The sequence below is a fragment of the Chaetodon trifascialis genome, chromosome 9 (assembly GCF_039877785.1).
Source record: "Chaetodon trifascialis isolate fChaTrf1 chromosome 9, fChaTrf1.hap1, whole genome shotgun sequence".
In the NCBI taxonomy this organism is placed as follows: domain Eukaryota; kingdom Metazoa; phylum Chordata; class Actinopteri; order Chaetodontiformes; family Chaetodontidae; genus Chaetodon; species Chaetodon trifascialis.
The window spans coordinates 15,433,246-15,457,805 of NC_092064.1; the positions used below are offsets into that span (position 1 = coordinate 15,433,246).

General features: G+C 42.5%; 1 protein-coding gene across 7 annotated transcripts in view; it reads left to right on the forward strand.

Moving 5' to 3' along the window:
* The first annotated feature begins 6,507 nt into the window (after window positions 1-6,507).
* The window catches only part of gria4a (glutamate receptor, ionotropic, AMPA 4a), a 103,530-nt gene continuing 85,477 nt past the window's right edge, over window positions 6,508-24,560 (forward strand). For 5 of the 7 annotated variants that reach the window (XM_070969807.1, XM_070969804.1, XM_070969805.1 and 2 more), the window contains exons 1-2: window positions 6,528-6,879; window positions 9,438-9,596. In XM_070969807.1, the coding sequence (XP_070825908.1) occupies window positions 6,786-6,879; window positions 9,438-9,596 (253 nt within the window). In that variant the 5' untranslated portion in view covers window positions 6,528-6,785. Of the gene's footprint in view, window positions 6,880-9,437; window positions 9,597-24,560 lie in introns of all 7 variants that reach the window. The other 2 variants (XM_070969806.1, XM_070969808.1) reach the window with 2 other exon arrangements.

Sequence of the window (24,560 nt, forward strand, 5' to 3'; positions counted from 1 at the left end):
GAGGGCTCAAATTTGACAGGTCCAGGAGAGCCTGAGTGGAGTGTGTAACTGTAATGAGCACGCTAGTTCAGTCGATCAGCGCTGGTGTTCTGCAACGACCATCAAAGCTCTTCAAAGGTTTGTGAAAGTGCAGGATGCGTGGGCTCTTGCTTCAGCCTTGCACTGCTATGCAGCCGCACAAGCTGCAGTGAGTGTTGTGACACTGTGTTACCTTTTTATTTGGGCTGAAATTTTTAATTGATATTCAAAAACACGAGAGCCATCAACGCCCACTTTTCACAGAGACGCTTGTTTGCTGGAAATAAAGCATTTAGTTATCCTAATTACAGGAAAGTTACAGTTAAAGAAAAGGTTTTCATGAATGTGGAGCACGGCTTGGCGGAGCAATGAAAACAGAAACACTCCTATGTTGCATGCCCACTGCTTTCTGTTCATTACTGCTGAAATATTCCATCCATCCTTTCAATGAAGAAATCAGCTGCAAGTCACAGGGACTGAACAATTGCTGCTGCATGTTATAAATATACTGTTCACCAGCTGCCATTGACTCGCATTGATCCTCACCTTACTTAGAGTAATGTGACGAGTCCCCAGCTGCAACCTCACAGTGTCACACCATCAACTGATTTGTGTCTACGAATGTTCTTTTTGTCTGTTTCCAATAAGATACAAGATAGCTGCTGGGGTTATGGGAGGAGAGAAATGAGTGAGATAGAAAGAAATGAGTGAGAAAGAGTGTGAAAAAAGAGGTATTCTTCAGCAGAAATGAGGAGGAAAAAAGGGTGATTTCGCTTGGCACAGTAGGTTGAGCTGGAGGAAAGAAAGGCTTCGGGGCAAAAAGGAGATGAAAAGATAAAGGTGAAGGAAGGATACAGAGAGAGCTGGTGGATATTAGCCTAATGATGTGCTGAAAGAAATGCAGGAGGGTTAAAGGAGGGATGGAAAGTTGGAGGAATACAGTTAAGCGGATGAGTCATAGGGCACATGGCTAAGGTGGAGGATAAGGTAGAGGAGCAGTGGGAAGACTAGTATGAGGAGGGTGGCGAAGGAGGAGGCAAAGGGGAGGACATTTAGATTGATGAGTCATCACAAGGCCTGGATGGAGAAAGAGGAAGAGAAGGATGGATGGATGAATAAGAGGAAAGTGGAAGGGAGGAGGGTTATGCTTGTAACCTTTCAAGCAGAAGCGGTGACTAGTTGGCTGGATGACTGCTGGCACAGACACAACATCTATAATGACTGGTTAAGAAGTGAGATAGATAGATAGATAGATAGATAGATAGATAGATAGATAGATAGATAGATAGATAGATAGATAGATAGATAGATAGATAGATAGATAGATAGATAGATAGATATTAGAAAGCCACCATTTAGTACGTTGCTATGTCAAGAGAATGATTTTAAAGGTGGCTACTAGCATGGTGTCCATTAGTGTGTAAAGTACAATCTCTGGGAGGTCTTTCCATAATGACCATTCGCTCTGCGTGATGACAGCAAAAATAGATGGAGTTAGGTCAAGGAAAAATGGGGGAGGAGGTGTGTACACGCACAGTGATACACACATTTTGCTTGCAATAACTCATAAAAGGCTTTTTTGTCCTGTGTGTCAAACATCAACACACCATCTCTTCATCTTGACTCAACATGCAGCGCATGTAGTCAAGGTCTGGTCAACTGCAAGGTTTAGATGGAGATGACAGAAGCAGATAGTCATGTTGTGTATTGACTTGCACAGAGTGTAAGTGTTAGGGCGTCACATCGTCTGCCATTGTGTGATAGCACATTTACAATGTCTTGGAAAGAAGCACAAAATGTGTGATCTCTCTTTGATCTTGAATGTTTGTTCAAGATTCACTGCATATGCATTCACATAGATGTACAGCATGGGGGCACACGCTCACACAGGGAAGCATACATGCACACATGCACATACACATGAAGCATATGTGATCGCGCAGGAGCACACACATGCACACCTTCCTCCTAAACACTCAAATGGTCATACTGCATCATTCACTGAGCTCCATTTCACTTAAGAGTCTGGACCAAAATTGATATTACAGCATTTGTGATTACAAACAAACAGCTGTTGACCGTGAATCTTTCTAACATTTCTGACTTGGTGGTCGTTTCAGCTATGATCCAGTCAGGTGTGGCAGTGTCTTTAAAGGCAGTAGAGATAGTTGAGATGCTGGCATTTAGCCAGATAGGCCACGTTATGTTTGAACTCTGGCCAGTGGAGACTTGGCATTAAATTTGTTAATTTGTTCTCCAAGCATGTACTTCTGTTATGCCATATTGACTATTCTTCTCTATCTTAATCTGATTGAACACCCTCTGCATCCGAAAGTGGGGGAAACAGTGTACAAAATGAGATTTCTAATCTGATTTGTCGAGAAATATCCAAATGAAAGGTAAAGTGCCTGTGCTGATGGGTGTTTTTTTTTGTTTTTTTTTGTTTTTTTTTTTACCAAAGTGTTATATTGACTGTGAACTGAGTAATTGACTTTTGTCAATCAAACGGTGGGAGAGTATGCCTGGGAGGCAATAGATATATGGATGAATGGATTTGGATGTATTGGATAATGATGTATAGATTAGACGTGCTGTGAGATATGGAAGGGTGAGATACTTATCTACTATGACGTAATCCATATTGACTCGCACCAAGCAGAGCGGGAAGGTTGTTCTACTGAATATGTGTGTGTAACATTGAGTGTTGTAACCACTAATTCCATGTGTTCATGTTAAACTGTGTGCTGAGATGATATACAGTAGGTCATGCATTAGCAGTGACATTATTTGTTTTTGGCAGCACTGTGGAGTACACAGAATTCATGCCCTGACTGAATCCGACAAAAGACTTGTTTTTGGTAAAATGTCTGTTGAGTTTAATAAAACTAGTTTATTGTTAACATTTTTAATACAGCTCACTGATAATTTGTCCCTGGGTCACGATCCATTTCCTGCATTTTTCAAGGCAACGGAAAATGTTATTTGCAGGAAATTGGAAATACTAGAGATACAGGGTTTCAGCAGGAGACAGACAAAACAATCTTTTTTTCCCCTAAGTGCATCCACACTGCTGGAAAAACCTGTGTGTTTGTCGGCCTGTAAAACAAAGATTGCTTGGTTGTTGCTTGCTTGCTTGATTGCTCGACTTGTTGCGTTAATTCCTCACAATCCGCGTCTTTGGGAAAATCCTCTCAAGGACAGAATGAGTCAAAAGTAAATTTCATTTCAATAGTGTTTGTATTCTGTAGATACAGTAAAGCTTGGTTTGCTTCAGCCTTGATTCTCTGCACCTGTGTGTCGGTTGCGCATCACAAACTAATAATGTGGTAATACAACACTTTGTCTAATTGATTTGATTGATCAGCCTGTGGCTAGACTTTCTACACTGTCTGTCTTTGGACTCTGGAAGCTTGAGCCCTGCGCAAACCTGGAGACCCACAAAGGACCAGGGACAAAATAAATCATAATCATGACCTTGTTCTTTTGAAATATACTGAAGCAAATTAATTTTCTACATTTTTCTCATTGAAACAGACTTTTATTGCAGCTGATACTTGTATGTGTTGGTTTGAATGTGTGACTTTACCACAGGTCCCGTCTTCTTTCAAAACAGTCAAAAGAAATGCTCTGAACATTTACTCACCAAACTTAAACAAGAAAGAACATTTTCATCTGAGTAGCGTTGTCGATATGGCTGAACATATGATACTTTGAACGGTTTAGCTTCACACTTTAAGCACCCTACTTCAGGTGCCTTGTTTCATATCAAACACATCTTATTGAAGATATTCGCTTTTCATTGTTACTGACATGGATTAATAGTAAAGACTAAAAAACTGAATGCCACTGATGTCAGCGGTTGTCCATAGATGTTGTCATGTTGCCTGTTGAGAAATATCCCTTTAAAGGTTTAAAGTCACCCCACTGCACAAGGAAGGCATTCCCACAGGGAGGCCTCACAATGTGTCTGCACATGTGTATTAGTGTGTGCAATGATGCAAGCAGAACTGGAAATGCATTAAGATTACTCAGTATGATTCGGAAATGTGAAACTGTGCTACAGCCTTTTACAGTATACAGCCCACTTACAGTAACACCCGAGGTCTCAAATTGGACTGAACAGGCATGAAAACACACTGCTGAGAGACAGCAGGCCAAGTCATTATTTGATTCTGTGGGTACTCGTAAAGAAGTAAGAAAAGTGGGTTAACTCCCTTAATGAGGCATTTGGTTCACAATTTTACATCCGCAGTAGTTGTGAGCTAAAAGTGAACCACGCTGAACCTTGGCTTAACCCTGGTCGGCCAAGAAAGGTTTGGAGAAATGACTTCAGATGAGTTTCCCTGCACTGCTTCCTGCACACTCCGGTAAGCTGGTTGTTGTACAAAGCCAGCACAACATACAGTGGATCTATTATGGCTGCAGACTTCCTTATAGTCCATCATTGCCAAAGTTTCGTTCGAAGTTAGATTGAGGTGAAACTGCTCCTATGGTCCATGCTCATGTGTCTACCTGGAACTATGGCGGACAAATCAGACTGAAAGACTGAAACTACCGTTAGTTTGTATGGAAACTGATGCATATTTGACTTTTCATTTTATTGCCAACACATTTAGAAGAATAGTCACAGTGGATTAACACAGGATTATTATCAACAAAATACCTTTAAACGTTTTTTGTTGGCTAAATGTGAGCTTGAAGAGTGGCATATCAGAAAATACACCAAATGCTATTCAACGCATATCGTATCTTATATGTGGCTCGTACATTAATGTGAAATAGAGGCCAGGAGAAAAACTCACAGCCTGCAGCAGGAGGAGATTTTCCTAATTAGCACACCTTTATCCAGAGAGAAGTCACTAATCAGTGTCATCTCCTGGTGTGGTGTTTGTTTTCAGCAGTGCCTGCAGACCGTGCTCTCAGTGGCACATGGTGCGACAGCGGTGAAGACAGAGCCAGATCTCCCCCTCAGCCTGCTGCTTGCCTGCAGCACAGTTTGATTTCAGCACCATGGACAGAGTCCGGCAGTCTGATGGCGCAACTGAACGCAGGCTGCATGGAGATGGAAACCACTGGGTGCTGTACAAGCCATTTTCTCTTATACCAGTGATCAACCACACCGATATGAAGCACATCTCTGAGGCTATATATGGTACAGAGCCCGTTTAGTTGGCTATTACCTTCAATTTGGATCATAAAATCAACTTTGAGTTAAAGTTGGGGGCCATCCATGTGTGTTTTCCAGAGCTGACAGGGTCCATCTCTCATTTTAAGTGAACTGTTGTCCTGTACGTATGAGTACTGTAAAATATAAGAAATGTTAAATTCGCATTTTTCAGGCTGTTTGATTTACTCGGAAGCTCTGCAGCCGACCGGGAAAGCCCCTCAGAGATGGACAGACCGCACCTTTCACCGGGACAAGCCGTGAAGCATCCCTTTCGTTTTGCCATCTGGAAAAATGAGACTGTGCTCTCCACCGTGTAACTGCGCGATCCCAGACCGTCTGTCAGTTTTACCGACCTGCTACCGGCAGGCTAGATAAAAGCACTGTGAATGGGATACGGCTCTAACATAATGCACTCTAAAATAATGTACTCCAGGCTGTGATTCTTCTTCACCGTTTTTATTTCCTATTTAAAGCCATACAAAACATTTTATCTGGCTGGCATGATCGCGCTTCCTTTCTTGGAGGTGTTTTTTTCCCGTTTTCCGTGGCCAGATGTTTGCGCTCACGAGGTCGTGACGTTAAACACCCACAACGATGATGTTAGCGGGTCCCCCGGGCGCCATCAGCGTCCCGCAGCTGCAGGCGGCCCGAGGTTTCCCTCTGTCAGCTGGCCTGCATGCTGCCGCCTTGATGGGACGCGAGGCTGCTTTGGCCGCGGAAGTGGACCAATGCGTCAGGATGGATTGGATTTGTAATACAATTAGTTAGACACAGGCAGAAGCCCTCTCTCGCTTCCTCGCTCTCACTTTGGTCTGCCTCACCAACCGAAACAATCAAAAGCACAATAATTTCGCAAGCTTTACATGCAGCCCCCCCCCCCCCCCCCTTTTTTTTTTCCTTGAAACACTTTCTTATTCTTGCTTTCTGTCCTTGTTGCGCGCCGACACACGCATTTATGTTCAACACGAATGATCTGGAGGACTGGTGAAAAAATGAGCACTGTGACACTGTTAGGCTGAATACTGTCAAGCTTACAGAGAAGGGGGGTCTCGACCACGAAGTAGTGCGCGCAAACACGCACGCACACTCACGCGGATTTCTTTTATTTTCTTTTATTTTTTTCCCCCAACATGAACCCCAAGCAAGCCTTATCAATAGGCTACAGCTATAAGATTCAGTGTTACAGCAAGTTAATGACGGCAGACTGGGAAGGGATAAGTGCGAGATGGAGAGGAGGAAAGGGAGAGAGAGAGAGAGAGAGAGAGAGAGAGAGAGAGAGAGACGGGGCGCGCATGTCCAGTTCCTCCATGCAGACTGTTCTCCCAGCTCGCCAATCATTCCAGCGAGTTTCCCCACTCTTCCTCTCTCCCCGTCTTCACATGTGCACCGGACACACAGCTCTCTCACGAGCGGACACTGCAGGGGAAGAAGCGAACGAGCCCACCATGGAGTAGGAATAGTGCTGGACAAAAAACCCTCTGTCATCTTTCTTCTTTTTCCCCTTTTTTCTGACGCCTTTTTTCCTCTCTTTCTCTCGCATCTCCCCTTTCTCGCTCTCGATGTCTCTCAACAGTTTCTGAAGGGATTGAAGGGAAGAAAAATGAGGATTATTATTTTTTCTTGGCACTTTCTCGGGGTGTATTCCGCCCTTTGGGGGCTGGCGACGGGGGCTTTCCCTAGTTCAGTGCAGATAGGTGAGTTGGAGGTTTGCTGATTTTACGCACGGCCACACAGATCTGACACACTACACTGAATATTAGTGGATTTAAGCGGACAGCAGTCACCGAGAAAAGGGGGGCGCACCGGGACCCTCAAAACACAAAATCCCTGTAAAAACTCTCGAAATTCACGCAGGAATGATGAAGCAAGAGATCATGAAAGTATAGAAACAGATTTCTTTCTGGCGCATCTTCTCCTTGTTGGTTTTTATCCAAGGTATTCTGCGTTAAGGGGAGATTGGTGCGTCTTCTCTGCTGTGACTTATATGGTTTATAAATGCACACTAACTCTTTCACTCTATCCTTTTACTGTATTTGTGTGTATTTTAAAGGCTGTTCTGGGCTCATGAATGTTTCAGCAAGCTTTGTTCCCTTCTAGTCTTGACTGTTTAGACACTGCAGTATTCTCTGTCTCTCTCTCTCTCTCTCTCTCTCTCTCTCTCTCTCTCTCTCTCTCTCTCTCTCTCTCTCTCTCTCTCTCCCCCACTTACCCTCCTGTCAGTGCAGGAGAAGCCTGCCTTTCACCCTGCCTGCCTTTAAGATCGTAGATAAAGTTATCTAGATCTGGATCGTCATTGGTTTGCTCAGTGCATATGGAAAACACATGCACGGAATCCCTCCTGTCTCTCTCTCTTGCGCACACACATGCACATACACACATTCCGTCAGGCATGTGTGTGATAATGAATGCACTGCATCACTCCTTGTGGGGGGCAGCTGGGAGGTCCTATAATGAGATTCGGCTCTTTGACTCTGTCTCCCTACATCTGCCAATAAACTTAATACGCTAAATATTTTCTGCTTGGCACACACACACATATTTGCACAGGTTTTCAAACATACATGTGCACGTGCACAGTACGCATTTGCAGTCATAAAATTGCACACATACTGTTTGCTGTGCACACAGCTGCAAATATGCATGTGCATCCACGTACATGCCATATGAAGCATATGTGATGGTGCGACTGCACACACATGCACTCCTTCCTTCTCTCCCACTGACCATCCTCCTTAAACACTCAAATGTACATACTGGATCATTCACTGGGCTCTCCAGTTCACTTGAGGATCCATTTGCATTTCTCTGCATTGCACACAAATGTCAACGGAAGCACACACAGTTTCTTTTTGCGTTTGTGTAGCAGAGACAGACACAGAGGAGAATCTTTGTGAAATTTCTTCGAGGAACTGCAATAACGAGCCATGTTGGGACATATTTAGACTCCTTATCTGGTTGAAAGTGCGTGTGTAAGAGTATGTGTGTGTGCCCTAAAGCAGAGACCACACAGGAGAGTTTAATGTAAATTAAACCAAATGAATCATACTGTTAATGCAGCTTTGCACATTACCCACATATACTCAAGATGTGATGTCTTTATCTGGCTTTGGTTGCTGCTCTGCTGTGGGGCATAATGAGAAATTCAGAGAAACACAGATCAAGGAAAAAGGGAAGATAACGCAAACTTTTAGCACAAATCAGACACAGACAAACGCATAAGTGACATGTTATGTAGTGACGATTGCTTCGTTCAATATGCTCTGCCTCCCGACTCCTCCCTTGTCATCTTTTCACCCTCCCTCCCTTTTCTCCCTCTCTCCCGACGCGATGTCGAGGCTGCACAGTCTGCTGGTATAATCCAATACAGCTGAACTGAGTCAGACTCAGTTTTAACTTCAGTCACATCAGTTTCATTTCAGTTTAACCTACTGTGTGAAGCAATTTAGAAATTATCTCTAGAATTAGCATAGCAAGCCCATTTATATCAGTGATAGCCACAGCATTACGCACAAACAACAAGTCCCATTCAGGAATGAAAATATTAGATTGAGAGGACAACCCTTATCTCACTCTCTCTCCCACATATTTGCACGTGTTCTTCCTCTCCCTGTTTCTACTCTTCCGGACTCTACTGTCAGCTTCATCGTTTCTCATCATCTCTCCTCTGCCCTGTAATTCTTCATTTTGTCAGAATGGTCACCATCGAGGGATACTCTCATTTTTTAAGGCCAACTGATATTTAGCACTTGCCTCCCCCCTCCCTCTCTTTTTGCGTGGCCTGTGCTCCTCCTTTATTTAGCTGACACTTTCTGATCTGGTTTTCTTTTATGTCCTCTCCAACTCATTACCTCTTTGACTGCCTTCCTGTCAGCTTAGCTGTCTCTCTTTTCTTCTCCTCCCCTCTGTCCCTCTCTGTCTTTCTCTGATTTCATCAATGAAATGTGCAGTGTGGGTATCAGAAGTGTGTTTTCACTCATGTTTCCGTGTGTTTGTGAGTGAGGATGTGCTGAAAGACAAATCGCCTTTTGTTAAAAAGCTAATGAAGATCTTGACTTTCTTCTCTCTCTCCCCCTCCTTTGTGTTCTCTGCCCTCCCTCCCTATCCATCTTTCCTTCCCACATTACGCTCCTTCTGTCTCTCTCCCTCTCTCACCGTGCTCCCATCCCACCCCTCTCCACCTTACAATAACTCACTCCCCCCTCCCCCGTGGTCCTCTCCCATCTTTGCCCTCCCTCTTTGTCGCTCCGTCCAGGTGGGTTGTTCATTAGGAATACTGATCAGGAGTATACAGCGTTTCGACTAGCTATCTTCCTTCACAACACCAGCCCTAATGCCACGGAAGCTCCCTTTAACCTGGTCCCACATGTCGACAACATAGAGACCGCCAACAGCTTCGCCGTCACCAATGCATGTAAGTATTTAAATGTGCGTGACTTGAAATAAGGCTGCAACAAATACAAGCAAGTATTTCACCCTTTCTTTCTCTCCATCTCTCTCTGACTTCCTTGATTTCGTGCTCTCTCCATTTTTGTTTTCCAGTCTCTATCTCTTCACCATACTGTTGGTTCAAGATGGGTTTAATTAAGCACTCAAGTTCTTTAAAGGATCAGACTGCAACTCCATTATGTTTGTCATGCACAATGCAGTGGCTGAGTGGTCTTTGGTGGATGTGGTTTAAAAGCTGGCTCTTTGTGCAACAGTCGTGCAGCGAATTGCCACTTTGAAATGTTGTTTTTAAACACTGATGTACATTTTGATGGTCCTAAATCAAAAAAGTCTTACTGCAAGGCAATGAAAGTGGTTCATTTGCTAACAACTATGGCCACCACTGTTTTTAATCATACTTTTCCTCCTCTCTATGTTATTCATATCTATTCCCACTTGGCACCATCCCATCTTCAAAATGGTAATATTACCCATCACAGTTACAGCTTATTGGAGCTATAAAGTGAGTTATTGAACAGTTGCTGACAGTGGTGAAAGTGGGTCCTTTGTGTTGGTGCGTTGGTGCGTTGAAGGATGATAGTGAATCTTTCACCAACCCTGTCCATTCGCTTGGAGGTGAGATCCAATGCTCCACACGCCCTCTTGACCTGGAAGCTTGTGAGAGAGTGTTTGTGATGTTCGTACAGGCAAGTCAGTGTTAACAGGGCTGTGTGGGCAGCCAACAGTTGCAGACACCTCAGAGCTGCTCAGCATGTTTCAGGTGTCTCTGTGTGTCTTGAATGTTTCAAATGTTATCATGATAAGAATTCCAATTGGCTAAAAATCTTGTTTTTCAGAAAAATAAGACTGTTCAGATGTCATGTCACGCAAACACTGTTCACAGTTTTTCAAAACCTTTCAAAGACTTTTGAGACGGATTCTCTGGTTTTGGCCATTTTACACGATGTGAACTATAAAGCCAGGGTTAGCCATTAAAACGTCTTTGTTCGGAATTGATCTGATCATATTTCGCCATCAACAAACAGATTATTGTCATTGTTAGTGTTTCTTCTGTCAGATCTGTGGGATGTCCTCACCTGGTGGATTTGCTGACTCTAGCTTCTTGCTTGGGGAGGTTTGCTTTGGCTGTCTGCATGTATTCGCATGATTTAAGGAGTTTGGTTATTTGCTTTCTGCTGAGTGACACTGATTTATGCCACACTGATCTAAATGCCTTTGATATTGTTAGATGGGTGCTTGTGTTTGCCCCTCTTAGATGGGAACAATCTCTAAAGGATACCCGTTGTGTAATTCTCTTGCTCATCTGCCTCCTGTTGAGATCTATTCATGTCAGTGCATGAGAGGGGACAGCAGTTATATTATTACTTTGAACAATGCCATTTAGCTTTTGAATAAGTTTAGATTATTTGCTTGTGCACTTTGATACAAAACAAAATAGAAAATTAGAGTGGTGGGGCTGAGCAGTGTGTGGTGGTTATGTTGATTGAGGAGAACAGCACAATAATATGAAAATCTATCTCCCTTGCTGTAAAATGTGAGGGTGTTCACAGCTTTTTGGATGGTCCTCACCTGCTCAGTTTCCCTCAAGGGTATCATATCATATCCCCTCATTAACACACTCATGTGGTGCATCCATCTTATTTTAAGGAAATTCTCAAGTGATTGTTCCGTAATCTTTTACCTGCTTGTCTCATTAAGCTTTAACAAATTGGCCGCTGGGGCTGTTAACTATAGGCTGGAAAAATAAAATCAATACAGACCAATACAACAGTAACGTCCGTGTCCGCATGATATTTTATCGCCATGTTTAACAGGTTTCTTTAAGCATCTCCAGGTTGTAAATGAAAGCTCGCACAAGCTGCTCCATTGTCAAACAAGGGTACTGTGAATGGCAATAAATGACTCTCGGAAGAGTGCTTCAAAGCCGGAAAGATCTTGAATATCATCTAGCAATTGATTCGTGTTGTGTTACGCATGAGTAAAATAAGTTTAGACATTTTATATCCCTGGAAGATATTACTATAGGATTTAACTGCAGCCAAAGCAAGTCACATAGAATCATAAATCAAAACTTTATAAAGCAATTTCTTACCTCCTGCCCCCCACATGAATGAACACAACCTACAATGATTGGAAAATTAATAGTCCATCTGCTACCACCCACCCACAAACAACATCACATGCTGCATCCATTAATGTTCTCTTTTCAGATGTGTGAGTGGGAAGACGCTGAATACACATCAGGTGGCTTTCTTATAATGTAAGGGGAGGAGTGTGAATTATATTCGTAATGAGTAAAGGGGTGTGCGGAGGGGGGAGGGATTGGGCACAATCAGATGTGGATGTGCCAAACAATCCAACAGGTGTTTTACAATGTGTCTGCATGCACCGAAGCCTGACCGACCGAGATACGTTACAGTGGGCGCCAGAAACCTCGCTCTCTCTTTGTGCTCTCACTCCTATTTCTACTATATCCACTTAAACCCCAATGACCTGCCGGCGGTTTAGTCATAACAAATTCATGCTGTGCAGCCAAACGTTAAAACCCAGAGAACTTTATCTCAAGGTAGATATCACGTGTCTGCTTAAAATTTAGGGTAATGTGTGTAAAATAATGCACAAGACATCTAGAGTGTTGAATGGTGCAGTTATAATGCTATCAGATACTGTGGAATTTTTTCAATCTATGTCAGGAAAAAGAAAATTGGACAACAATTTTTTTCATTTTTGCCAATACATCCAAGAACTTCCATTCATCCAAAACTCATTAAAAAGACTTACAAGACAAACTTTGCAAACAGAGCACCAAAGTTAATACAATCCATCCAATTGTTAAAGGGACAGTCAGGGGACCACCAGCAGGATTCATTGTTTACAGACACCATTGATGTCTGTATCTGATGTCCTAGCAGTGCATCCTTATATGCATACCAACGTGGCACACTGCTTCACTGGCTCTTCCTTCACTGTATGAACATGGCCACCGTACTTTCAACATACACTCTCCTAATATTCACCGTCCTCACTAATACACCAAATGTGTAATCATCTGTGGCTGATAAAGTCCCAAACCAATGGACAGTTCATTCCTGTTTGAGTAAAGTTAGCTAAAAGCCGCAGTAACCCACTGTTTGAGGAAATTAAGCAGCATATTTAAAAATTTAACTTATTCATGATCCAGATTTAAAATTTCATGTTATCTGTTGAAATGAATGGACTCGGGGCTCAGAGACACGGACACGAGAGGGAAGTCGCACAGTTTTGAGAAACCGATTAATGTAATTGTTGGTTTTGGTCGTTTCATGCAACTTTATACACAGATATATATTTATCCTCTCTCCTCTTCAAGATTTCCTTTATCTGCATTTCTGTTCAGTTACCAAAACTCTTGCTGTTTGTCCTCTTCCATTTCCTGTTTCTCTCTTCCCATTTCCCTCTCCAGAGCTGGTCTCTCTGTCTGTCTACCTTTCTCTGATAGGTGTACACGCGCACACACACACACACACACACACACACACACACACACACACACACACACACACACACACACACACACACACTCTTACACTTACACTTGCAGGCATTGGGCCATAAGAGGAGGAGTGTTTGGAAAATGAAGCTCTTCTATGTGAACCGTCTGCTCTCACTCCGCAGGCTACACATAACAAGCGTAACCACCAACCTCTCTCTTTCCCTGTCCCTCTTTCCGTCTCACTTTCTTGCCCACTTGCTTTCTCACTTATTCCATCACTCATTCTTCTCTGTCACTCTCCCTCTTGTCTCCCCCATCTCCCCAGATTCTGTCTCTCTCCTCCTCTGCTTCTCTGTTCTTCATCATTTTTTGCCGTCGCTCCCCTCCGCACAGGCGTGGTGAATGGATCTCTAAATTAATCCCTGACTCTTGCTCAGGGTGGTGAGCAACGCTCGGCATTAGAATAGGGAATTCTGCCTCTGACCTTGGCTGGTTCCTCTCTATTCTAGTATTCAGGAAGCGTTAAAGGATCAGAAAAATCCCTGGTCCCCATTGTTTTCCCCATTCACCAAGGAATACAACCCATTTCCTTATCCCAGGGTCACACCTCCATATATTCTCTGCTGCTGTCAGTCTTTCTTTGTTGTCTCCTGCGTGTACATGCATGCCCGTGTGTCTCTCTTTTGTACTATATAGACATCTGTGTAGGTGTGTATTTATGTCTCACTTTCTCCTTGCTGTGTTTGCGTGTGTGTGTGTGTGTGAATGTGTGTGTGTCTTTTTGATGTGCCACAGCCAGAGGAGCACACTATTCCACTGGGCTTGTCACTGCATCTCTATTCACCGGCTTATAGAAAATAATGCACATGGATTAGCATGACCAAAATCTGCAGTGTGTGTGTGTGTGTGTGTGTGTGTGTGTGTGTGTGTGTGTGTGTGTGTGTGTGTGGTGGCATTTCTGTCCTTGTCAAATGCATGTGTGCAAACCTGTGTGTCACTGAGGTGCACGGACACGTATGAATGTGACTGTGTGTGCCCTAAAAAAAAGCCACTGAGACAGAGCATGATGAAGATAGACAGAAAGTGATAAGGTGAATTAGGGACGGAGGAGAACGAAATGGAGAGGAAAGGATTTGTAACAAAGAGGTGGTTATGGCTGGTTTATGGTGCCAGAGCTGAGAGGCACAATGATGTGCTGTCATGGCTGTAAATGTGATTCTTGATATGTGGGATAATACTTCTATTTTAAGCCATTTCATGTCCAAAACTAAGACAAAGATAAATAATTCTGGTGTATTCTCCTCTGCATCTACTGTACTGTACTATAGTAAGGATAATGATGATGATGTGTGGTGTGGTGTGTTGGTTTTAGTGGTTGCTTACTGCGGTGATGCATATCCTCATTGTCATCTAGAGTTAATATACAGTAGATTGTGCCTATCGTGAATCATTCACAAATCAATTCTGTTTATGTATTATTGACAGCCACAGATTGCATTTACATGCAGGCTGCACCTGATTATCTTTGCAGTCTGACCGAGTCAAACTGTCGCAGTCAGACTCTTCTTGAGGTGCCAGCCTTCTTTTGTTATTGTGATTAGGAGTTAAGGACAAAATAAAATTAATTAGGCCTCTGAATTATGAATGGTAGTTAGACTTACACACACGACAAACGAACGTTTGCATTAATGTAATATTCTAATGAAATATTAACACTTCACCTCAGTCTAACCTTGGCTCTCATGCTGGCTGTTGGCACTCTCCTCAAAATAAATTTACGATCTTCACAGACTTCAGGACCCCGACCTGGGTCACATCAAAACACTGCTGATAAGGTGTAATTGGGTGTAATCACTGTGAGTCAGTCTCACAAACTCTGCCGTGTACAGTCAAAGGATAACAGTATGTCATTAAAAAGAAGGCAGACACCTTCTGGTAAGACCAGTATCACATCAAAGCGTGTGATAGACCTGCCGATCCACTAGAGGACAGCGCGTCAGTGTCACGTTGTCCATTACCGAGGCGTGAAAAGTACGTGTGTATAAAGGTGAAGTACTAGCAGGGGGCGATGATGCCGGAGCCAAGCAGTCATGATCTTTTCTTAAACCTAACCAACTGCGTCCATCACCTGAAATGTTTCTCAGCGAGTTTCATTTTGAAAGTCCAACCCGACATTACATATTTGTTATTGCTCACTTGGCTGTGGAATGCAAACGTAGGTTGCAGGGTGAGACCTGATGTGTTTTATTTTTGAGTGGTATTTGTGTCTAAAAGTGGTGGGAAAGTTCTTTTTTTCCAGTTTGTCTGCTTGAAGATGCATTGTCAGCATCTTTGTTTAATGCTTTGGGGCTTTGAGTGTGAGGGCATATCAGAGTTGTCATATTTCAATGTTTGCTCTAATAAATAGCCTAATTGTTTCGTTTGCAGTATAACTGCAGACTCATCCCGTTGTTACAGCTACAGTGGTATAATGCACTCACTACTGTAGCCCTTTAGTTATCCAGAGATAAAGTATGGTTTTTTTTAGCCCACTGATGAATCAATTGGTTGAAGAGTCGGTAGAATTTTAGTCAATTTTCTTTGGTTGACTACAGCCCTAGGAAAAACAAAGCACCAAACTTTAACCTGCTGCCACAGCATTTCGTTGCTAAAAGCTTGATGGCATATCTGTAAACATGGGAGTGAAACAGGTCATGATCTGCTGAAGCTTTGTGCATGGTGTGTTCAGGGTGTTTATGCACATACACATCAGAGCCATGACAGCCATGGAGACGTCGCATGGGGACTGCAAGAACGGTGACCGGTCAGCTTGTATTTAGTCCTGCAAGTTTCTGACGACATTAAGAAAGTTGAAGACTCATTAACTGTAACACACATCAAGCAGAGCCGTCTCCACCACAACATGCTGCTCACACCGATCGCTGCTTTATGTGAATGGATGAGACGCGCTGTGGGATGCTCATCCACTATAAATCCAACTTCAGAAACATATTACTTGTAAGATTCTTAGAAATTTATACAGTCAAACAATTATAGATTTCCAGTGTAATTCTAAAAGCTCCACCTAGCAAAACATTTCAGCTGCTCTCCACAAAGTAATGAGTCACATTTCGAGGTTGGTGTGTTCTCAACGTCTCTTAGTGCCATTTTTTTCTTCCAGGGGCTCGTTTCCAGCGCGTCTTAGCACCTTCCCGCTCATTAAAGATGCCAGCTGGAAACACACCCTTACACGTCTTTATTCCCCTGTTGACAGGGAAATGACTGCTTCTGTGGTGATTTAGTTGTTAATTGATAGGGTGTTAATAGAGTGATGACCATTAAAACACACATACACAAGCGCGCACTTTCAGGGAGTTCGTCAGTGTATCACATTCATGTCCAGGTTTGGAGCTTTCATTAAACAGATTCCTGGAACGCTCGGCTACAACTCACAACACCCACCCACACACACAAACACAATTTTTTACAGTCTCTCTGTCTGACACATATATGCATCGATTTGCCGACCTGTCTGTATAGTTCCAGCTTCCTCGTGTACGTCATTTCTCCGTGCATTTTCCCTGCTCACTTCCTTCATTAAATGGCTCGGTCATCTTGTAGATGATTTGAGATGCTCAATAAGAGCACTGTACCATCATCTTTATTGGTGACGTTTTGCATGGTTATACGTCTTCTTAATGGCCTCACTGGGGGAAATAGAGTGAAAAGATATCTGAAACGCTGGCAAGGCAAGGAGATTTATTTTGCAGCAAGCCTTGGTTTATTCATGTCACTGGCAGAGTGAAAGCGCTGGATGACTGTGACGGCCCCTAAATGCTTTTCCTGGCATCAAGACACATTATGAGGTTCAGTGCTAATAGCATGGCAATAATGGCTTGATTTAATTCTAACTTCTCCCATTTACAGGTGCCTTTACTGGAGCATTATTTTGTTGTTCTCCAGTTAGTAATAACTGCATAATTGGAATACTTTATATGTTCCTATTTAGTCCTGAGTTAAAGTCAGTTTTAGTTACTGGAACAGTGATAATGAAACAGTAGTAAAGAGGAGCGAAACATGCACAGATGCATTGCAGCTCACTTATTTTTCTGTGCCTTCCGTGATGTCAGGAGTTCTCAGCCTGCAAGCTTTACAGATGGTAGCTCCACTGATCAAGAGGTTCAAAGCTGCATCTTCATTTAGATGGCTCATATTCCATCCACTCAAGTAAATTTAGCAGACATTATCACATACCGTAGGAGTATGTGCATATATTTGCATTAGCTAGCGGTTTGAAAACCACCATTTTCCCCAGACATCTGGGGTCATTTTCACAACAGTGTTTTCGCTTATAAGCATTTATATAACCAGAGGATCGTGTTATGATTTAGCAAGAGCTGCTGAGACAAGAAAAGCAAAAATGGAAGATGATGGAGAGAAATAAGAAAATTTTCTGGGATTCCTTGTGAGTTTTGAAGTTTTCTGTCCCACACACTCACACAGGTGGTTAGCTGTTGTTTGAATATGTAGGTAAAGCAAATGTCTGTGCTGTCCAAACATTGCAGAAGCAGGCCACGTTTGATCAAATAATGCAAGATGAAAATGTTTCAGACTAATTTTGATTTCAGGTCTGTTATCTCTAATTTTCCACATATTAAGGTGTTGTTTTCATGCTGAACTGCTTCACGAATCCTCCAAAGACTAGAGACTTTTTGTATTATTAAAACTGACACAGCTATTGCTTTTCAGTATTTTCCCAAATTTAAAATAAAAAGCACATAGTAATGCAGTTTCAGGAGTAGCAAGGTGAAGCTGTCAAGGGAAAATCTGATTGTGTTTCATTCCCTGCTGCTGTATTATAAATTATGGGTGTGTGCTACTGTGGAACATCCTGTAATGCACGTAGTGTATATCTTAACCGTATTAGTGAATCCAATTTGTGAATGCTGATGCATTTTGAGGTCTTGATTGATATTTTCGGTGTATTTCAGCAGCGCTGTGGTCAAAGAGCTTGCAACCCTTCATTTGAAACAAGGTCAATAAAATTGTCCAGGCAGTATGCATGAAGTGTAATGTCAAATCAGACTGTTGGCTTTGCTGGCTCAGTCATCATGCAGATGATTTTTACCGTCTTGCTGGTGTGTTTTGTGTAGGTGAGACAGTTTAAAACACACTCACTGTGCCTTCACATCTGTTTGTGCACACATGATTTCACCGCAGTGTCAGTTTTCACATTTAAAAATTTTTACTTTAATCACCAATAACTACCAAATGCTGAGCAGTATTCTGTGTGTGTGTGTGTGTGTGTGTGTGTGTGTGTGTGTGTGTGTGTGTGTGTGTGTGTGTGTGTGTGTGTGTGTGTGTTTACATACCTGCATGGTGGCTCATGTGGTGTGCTGTAAGTGCTCCCTGGAGAATCGCTCTGTTGCATCATTTTATTCTAGCCTCAGCAGTAATGGCCTAACAGCAAGCAATATTATCAGACCATACAGCATGTCGCAATGCATCTGCGCATTTGCTCCAGGTAATCTGATTTCATTTAGTGGAACAATAAAACAGACTGGTGCTCAGTGTGTCTCACTTGTTTCATTAAAAAAGCCACAGCCAGAGAGTAAAACTGACATCTCATTGCACTAACAAAGGTGTGAGGGTTTTTTTTGTTAACGGCAGTAGATGTTTTTTCCTTCACAGATAGACTTTAAGACTATGATGCAGCGGCTGCATTAGACTCAATATTTATCAACAGTTAAGACAAACTGTATTTTTAGTAATTTTTTTATTATTATTTTGCCAATGGTGCAATAAACATGCGGTCCTTTCTGAAACTTGTTACAAGTGTTCTCCATCTTGAAGTTGTAATCCTTAATATTTCAGTACTGGTTGATTAGGTCAAATCAGGTTAACACTAGTAACAAATACATTGTAAATCCTGTGGCTGCTCCACAACAAAAGCCACTCTGTGTTTCACCTGTTTAGTGCTTTTAATGTGAAGCAGCAACAGGATGTTCCATTTGCTGTAAATGTAACTTAATACAGCTCTGATACAGTGCAAAGAAAGTGAAGAAGAAACATGATCATGTGCAATTTTCTGTGACTGTCGGGTAAACTTTGGCAATCTGAAATTCTGAATTTATTTTACTGTGAATAGCTAAGCGAGTAAAACATGACCTGATTTCCAAACAGCATGAAGTTAAAGATGACACTTTTCTTTAACATTTCAAGCGAGATTACGGCATTTATTTCCATCTTTTATAGTTAGAAAATTTTTAAAAAATGAAAAATGGCCTGAAGCAAATGATTGGGCACCCTGCATGGTCAGTACTTTGTAACATCCCTTTGGCAAGTATCACAGCTTGTAAAAGCATTTTGTAGGCAGCTAGGATTCTTTCAGCTCTTGTTTGCTTGATTTTTTTTTTTCAAAAGGCTTTTAGTTCTGTGAGATTCTCGGGCAGCCTTGCATGCACTGCGCTTTTGAGGTCTATCCACAGATTTTTGATGATGCTTGGATCCGGGGACTGTGAGGCCACTGCAGCACCCTTAGCTTCAGCTGAGGTGTCTTTAGGCTCATCACCCTGATGTAGACACCATCCTCTTTTCATCGTCAGCTTCTTTACAGACGGTGTGATGCTTAACTCCAGCAGTTGCTGATATTTACATGAATCAATTCTTCTTACCAGTGAAATGTTCCCAAAGCATGATCGATCCTCCCCCATGCCAAACAGTTGGAGAAGTGTTCCTAAATGAAATTCTGCATCCCCTTTTGTCCAAACATGCCTTTGTTCACTGTGGCCAACAGTCCTGTTTTAACTCCACAGAACTTGTTTCCCAAATGCATCAGGCTTGTTTAGAAGTTCCTTTACAAAAGTCTGACGCTGGATTTTGGGGTGACGACATAGGAGAGTTTTCATTTGGTGGAGCTCATATTTGTGCTGGTGTTGCTGCACAGTAGAACAGTGCACCACCACCCCACAGTCTGCTGGATCTTCATGAAGGTGTTTTGCAGTCAGACAGGGGGTTTGATTTGTCTTTCTAGCAATCCTACGAGCAATTCTTGCTGAAAGTTTTCTTGGCTTTCTAGACCTCAGCTTGACCTCCACTGTTCCTTTTTACTGATATTTCTTAATTACATTACAAACTGAGGAAACGGCCACCTGAAAACACTTTGCTATCTTTTTTAGCCTTCTCCTGCTTCGTGGGCATCAATTATTTTAAAGAGTGCCAGCCAGCTGCTTAGAGGAGGCCATGGCTGCTGATTGTTGAGACAAAGTTTGAGGAGTCAGGAATCCGTAAAGAACAACAACACTGTGAACATTGTGAACAAGCCATCTCACTGTCAAGCTAATTAAAGTCAGAGACGTTGGTGAAAGTTATGTGAGAGTTCAAATCTCTTGGGCTGCCCAAACTTTTGCATGGCACTGTTTTCCTTTTTTTCACTCTAAAATTCAACCAAACAAAAATAATGCACTAATCTCCATTCAGAGAGATCAATCCATTTTCTACCCACTTCCTGATTCACAGTAACAGTTTGACGAGGGGTGTGTTCGGTTACACTATGAACATTACAGTCAAGTTGTTCAGCCTGACAATACGATCATGAATGTCTCTTAACATGTCTTTGAACATGCCACTGAGCATGTCTGACAGTGTTGAGAGCTGGCTGTGTGTACTAGGACTATCATTTTTGTGATATTAAAGAGGAGAGGCTGTGAAACAGAACTGTGAGTGTGTGCTCAGGCCGGCAGAGGCAGCTGTGGTGCTAAAATGTGAATGAGTTTTAAATAAGACCAATAATGTCAGAATCATTTTTGGATTAAAGATCAACATTTTGCACTGATGTTCATGGACTGTACATGTGACAGTTGGTGCACGACCAGTTTTAGTTATTCAGGTGAAAAAAAGCAAATGAAGCAGCGTTTGGGCATCATACTGACACCAAAGCTGCACTGAAAGTCATATTAATGAAATTCCTTTTTTGTGGGTCTGCAGCTCCTTGAGGCAAGATGAGGCAGAGTGAGACAGTCTTGTTGCAGGTTTTACAGACTACCAAGCCTGAAGCTGGTTGAGTAAAATCCTCCCACAACATGCTGCAGTGTTTTGTCTGGTTCAGCCAAGTGATGCTAAAGTAACAATCAGAAGGATATTTAATCAACTTGCTGCGGGGAGCATCAATCTGAAGGTTGGGGTGTTTTTTTTTCCCATTCTGTTTTCCCTGTGGATATGAATTTGAGGTCAGCGCCGTATACTCTCGCCTGTTTGTTCAAGCCTCGGTAGTAATGAACAGTGAATAATATTATTAGACCATGCAGTATGTTTCAGTGAAAAGCCACGTTCCCTCCAGGTAATCTGACATCACTGGGACTAAAGGCAGACTGCATCTCTTTAACCCACACGCTGACCCACACACACACACACACACACACACACACACACACACACACACACACACACACACACACACACACACCTTAAGAGCCTGGACTGCCCCTGTCTGTCTAATGTGTTTCATTAAGACCTCTATATCCCCACTGGGCATGATAGCTCTGCTGTAAACAGAAAACAATGTCTGTTTCCTCTGTGTTTGTTTTTCACGCTCTGGCGTTTGGAAGATGAAAAGCATGAGAAGAGATGACAGCGGATTTTAAGTGTTACCCATCGCCTTAGCAAAACACAGGGGTGTTTATGCTGAATGAAGCCATGTACGCAGTAATTGTCTGTGACGTCTTTTTGTTATTCCTCACTCTCTCGGCTTAGCCGCTGTTGTTTTCATGTTCTGATCAAAGGATTTCCTCTCCCAGTCTTTCTTCTCCTTCTCTTTCTTTTTCATTCCTCTCTGTTTTTTTGTTTTTTTTTACACTTATAAGAACAAGCATGCACTCATGCATAATCACAAACATGGTGCTTTTCTGTTGTCTCAGTTTTCGGCTCCTTTCTTTATTTTTCACCTTCCGTTTCCTTGAGTCACCGTTTATCCATTGTTTTCACCATACTTACAGTATTTCCTCCCTCTCTGTGTCTCTCGCACACCCACCTCTGTCTGTCATGGCTCTCAGTCTCATTACTCATTAGCTGTTAAGTGGTGTTTGGTGTGGGACAAAAGCTGTGATGTGTGCATAGTGGGTTTCTTTAAACTCTAACTGACACAACTGCTGCTGAAGCACACGCTGTACCTACACCTACGTCACCACATCTGTCACCTGCGGTATTTATCTGTCCCTGTGTTTGATTTCACTCTCTCTCTTTCTCTCTCCCTTATCTCTCCAGTGCACTTTATTTTTCCATCCTTGCCACAAACTGGAGCTCTCAGTAAATATCATTTCAGTAAATGGTATCTATTTGAATAGCACTGTTTTTCCACTGTACTGTCGATTTGGACACAGACTTACCATGAAGTCTAAGTTTCTCTTTCTCTCTTGCACTCTTTCTTTCTCTCTCTCTCTCTCTCTCTCTCTCTCTCTCTCTCTCTCTCTCTCTCTCTCTCTCTCTCTCTGTCACACACACACACACACACACTCTCTCTCTCTCTCTCTTTTCTCTCTCTCTCTCTCTCTCTCTCTCTCTCTCTCTCTCTCTCTCTCTCTCATATGTGTGTTTGTTTCCATGGATTTATGATGTGGATGAAAGGAAGGGCATTAGTTAATATTGATGAGTGCTGCCACTCAGTCCTTCTCACCGAGGCTCACTTAGAGATGAGAGGCATGACCTTTACACACACACACACACACACACACACACACACACACACACACACACACACACACACACACATACACACACACACACACACACACACACACACACACACACGTGTGTGCCCCCCCCCCCCCCCCCACCACCACCAAACACACGCAGAAATGCACATACAAAAAGTGTGTGCATGCTGGTCTGCATTGGTTAAGACCTGTTTGCTCATCTGGAATAGAGATTCTCCCACACTTAAATCCAGTGTCAGCATTGAACCAATTCATCCCTAATGGCCCATTGGTATTCAGCAGGAGTAATAGATTCCTAGGTAACCAGCAGGTAATTCATCACACTTACAAATGGGAAGAGACAGACTAGGAAGCAAAAAAGCTATTAAACCATTCAGAGTAGTAGCAGAGTTCATATGAAGAGAGAGAAAGGCTCTCATGGAAATAGAGGAAAATAATTAATTATGCGCTCTTTGCCGATTATCATGGAGGGAGATGCACATAAAGAGGTGGGCAAGGTCGGAACATATGAACACACACACACACACTCATATGCACACACACAGCATTGCAATTGAAGCAAATCATCTAACCTTTATGCTAGATAGAAAGACGGCTGCTGTGTGTGCTGTGTTCTTGTTGGTGTGTTTACTGGCCTTAGAGGTCAATTTCCTTCTGACAGCAATGGTATTTATCTAGTTAAGCTCACTAGTTTACCTGTGTGTCTATGTCTGTGTGTGTGTGTGTGTGTGTGTGTGTGTGTGTGTGTGTGTGTGTGTGTGTGTGTGAGAGAGAGAGAGAGAGAGAGAGAGAGAGAGAGAGAGAGAGAGATTGTGTGAGTGTGTGAGAGAGAGCACAAATGTGTGTGTCTATGTTTCAGAAGTCACATCACGGTTTGCCCACTCACATTCTGGCTCTTCTTGCTGAGGTAGTGGAGTGCATCAAATAACATGCACGCGCACACCTCTCTCTCTCTCTCTCTCTCTCTCTCTCACACACACACACACACACACACACACACACACACACACACACACACACACACACACACACACACACAATCGATCTGGCCCTTCAGACAGTCACAGTGATGGATGGATACTCCCTTGCTTCTATTTTTACCCCAGAGTGTCTGCCTTCTTATCTTCACAAGTATAGAAACATGGAGAAAGTCCCCTGTATAATAATGAAAAACACAAACTACTCTGTATGTGCTGGAACATTGTTTAGCAACGTTTGCCTCTCTGTGACTTGTGTGTGATTGTCACCATGCAGCAGCCCTGCAGGTTTTTTCCACACCTTCTTCATTCAGCCTCCTTTCGAGTTAGCAGTGAGGCAGAGCTTTGCATGGCACCACTTGCTGCTCCACAATGAAATACCAGAGGAGTTTTTCCTCTCTAATCTTTATTCTTTATTCTTCACTTGGATTCCCATTAGCTTCCACAAAGTGGTCACTCGGATGTCCACACAAAGATAACAATGTTTTAAAAAGACAGCGGTTTAAAATCGCAGCATTGATAAGACCAGAAAATGCAATAAGTCAAATGTAAAGATCAGAAAAGTGAAAGGCTCAGCATATGAAACAATAACTAGTGACATATATACAGTGAGTGTATATACAGTAATAATATACAGTAATAATTCAAATGAAAACAAAATAGTCACAACCATACAACACCAAGAGGTGAGTGAGAACAAGCTAAAAGCTTCCAGAACAGAAATATCAAAAAACTAAATCCAATATAAAGTGCTTATATATTTATATAATGCAAACTGCACAAACACGGCT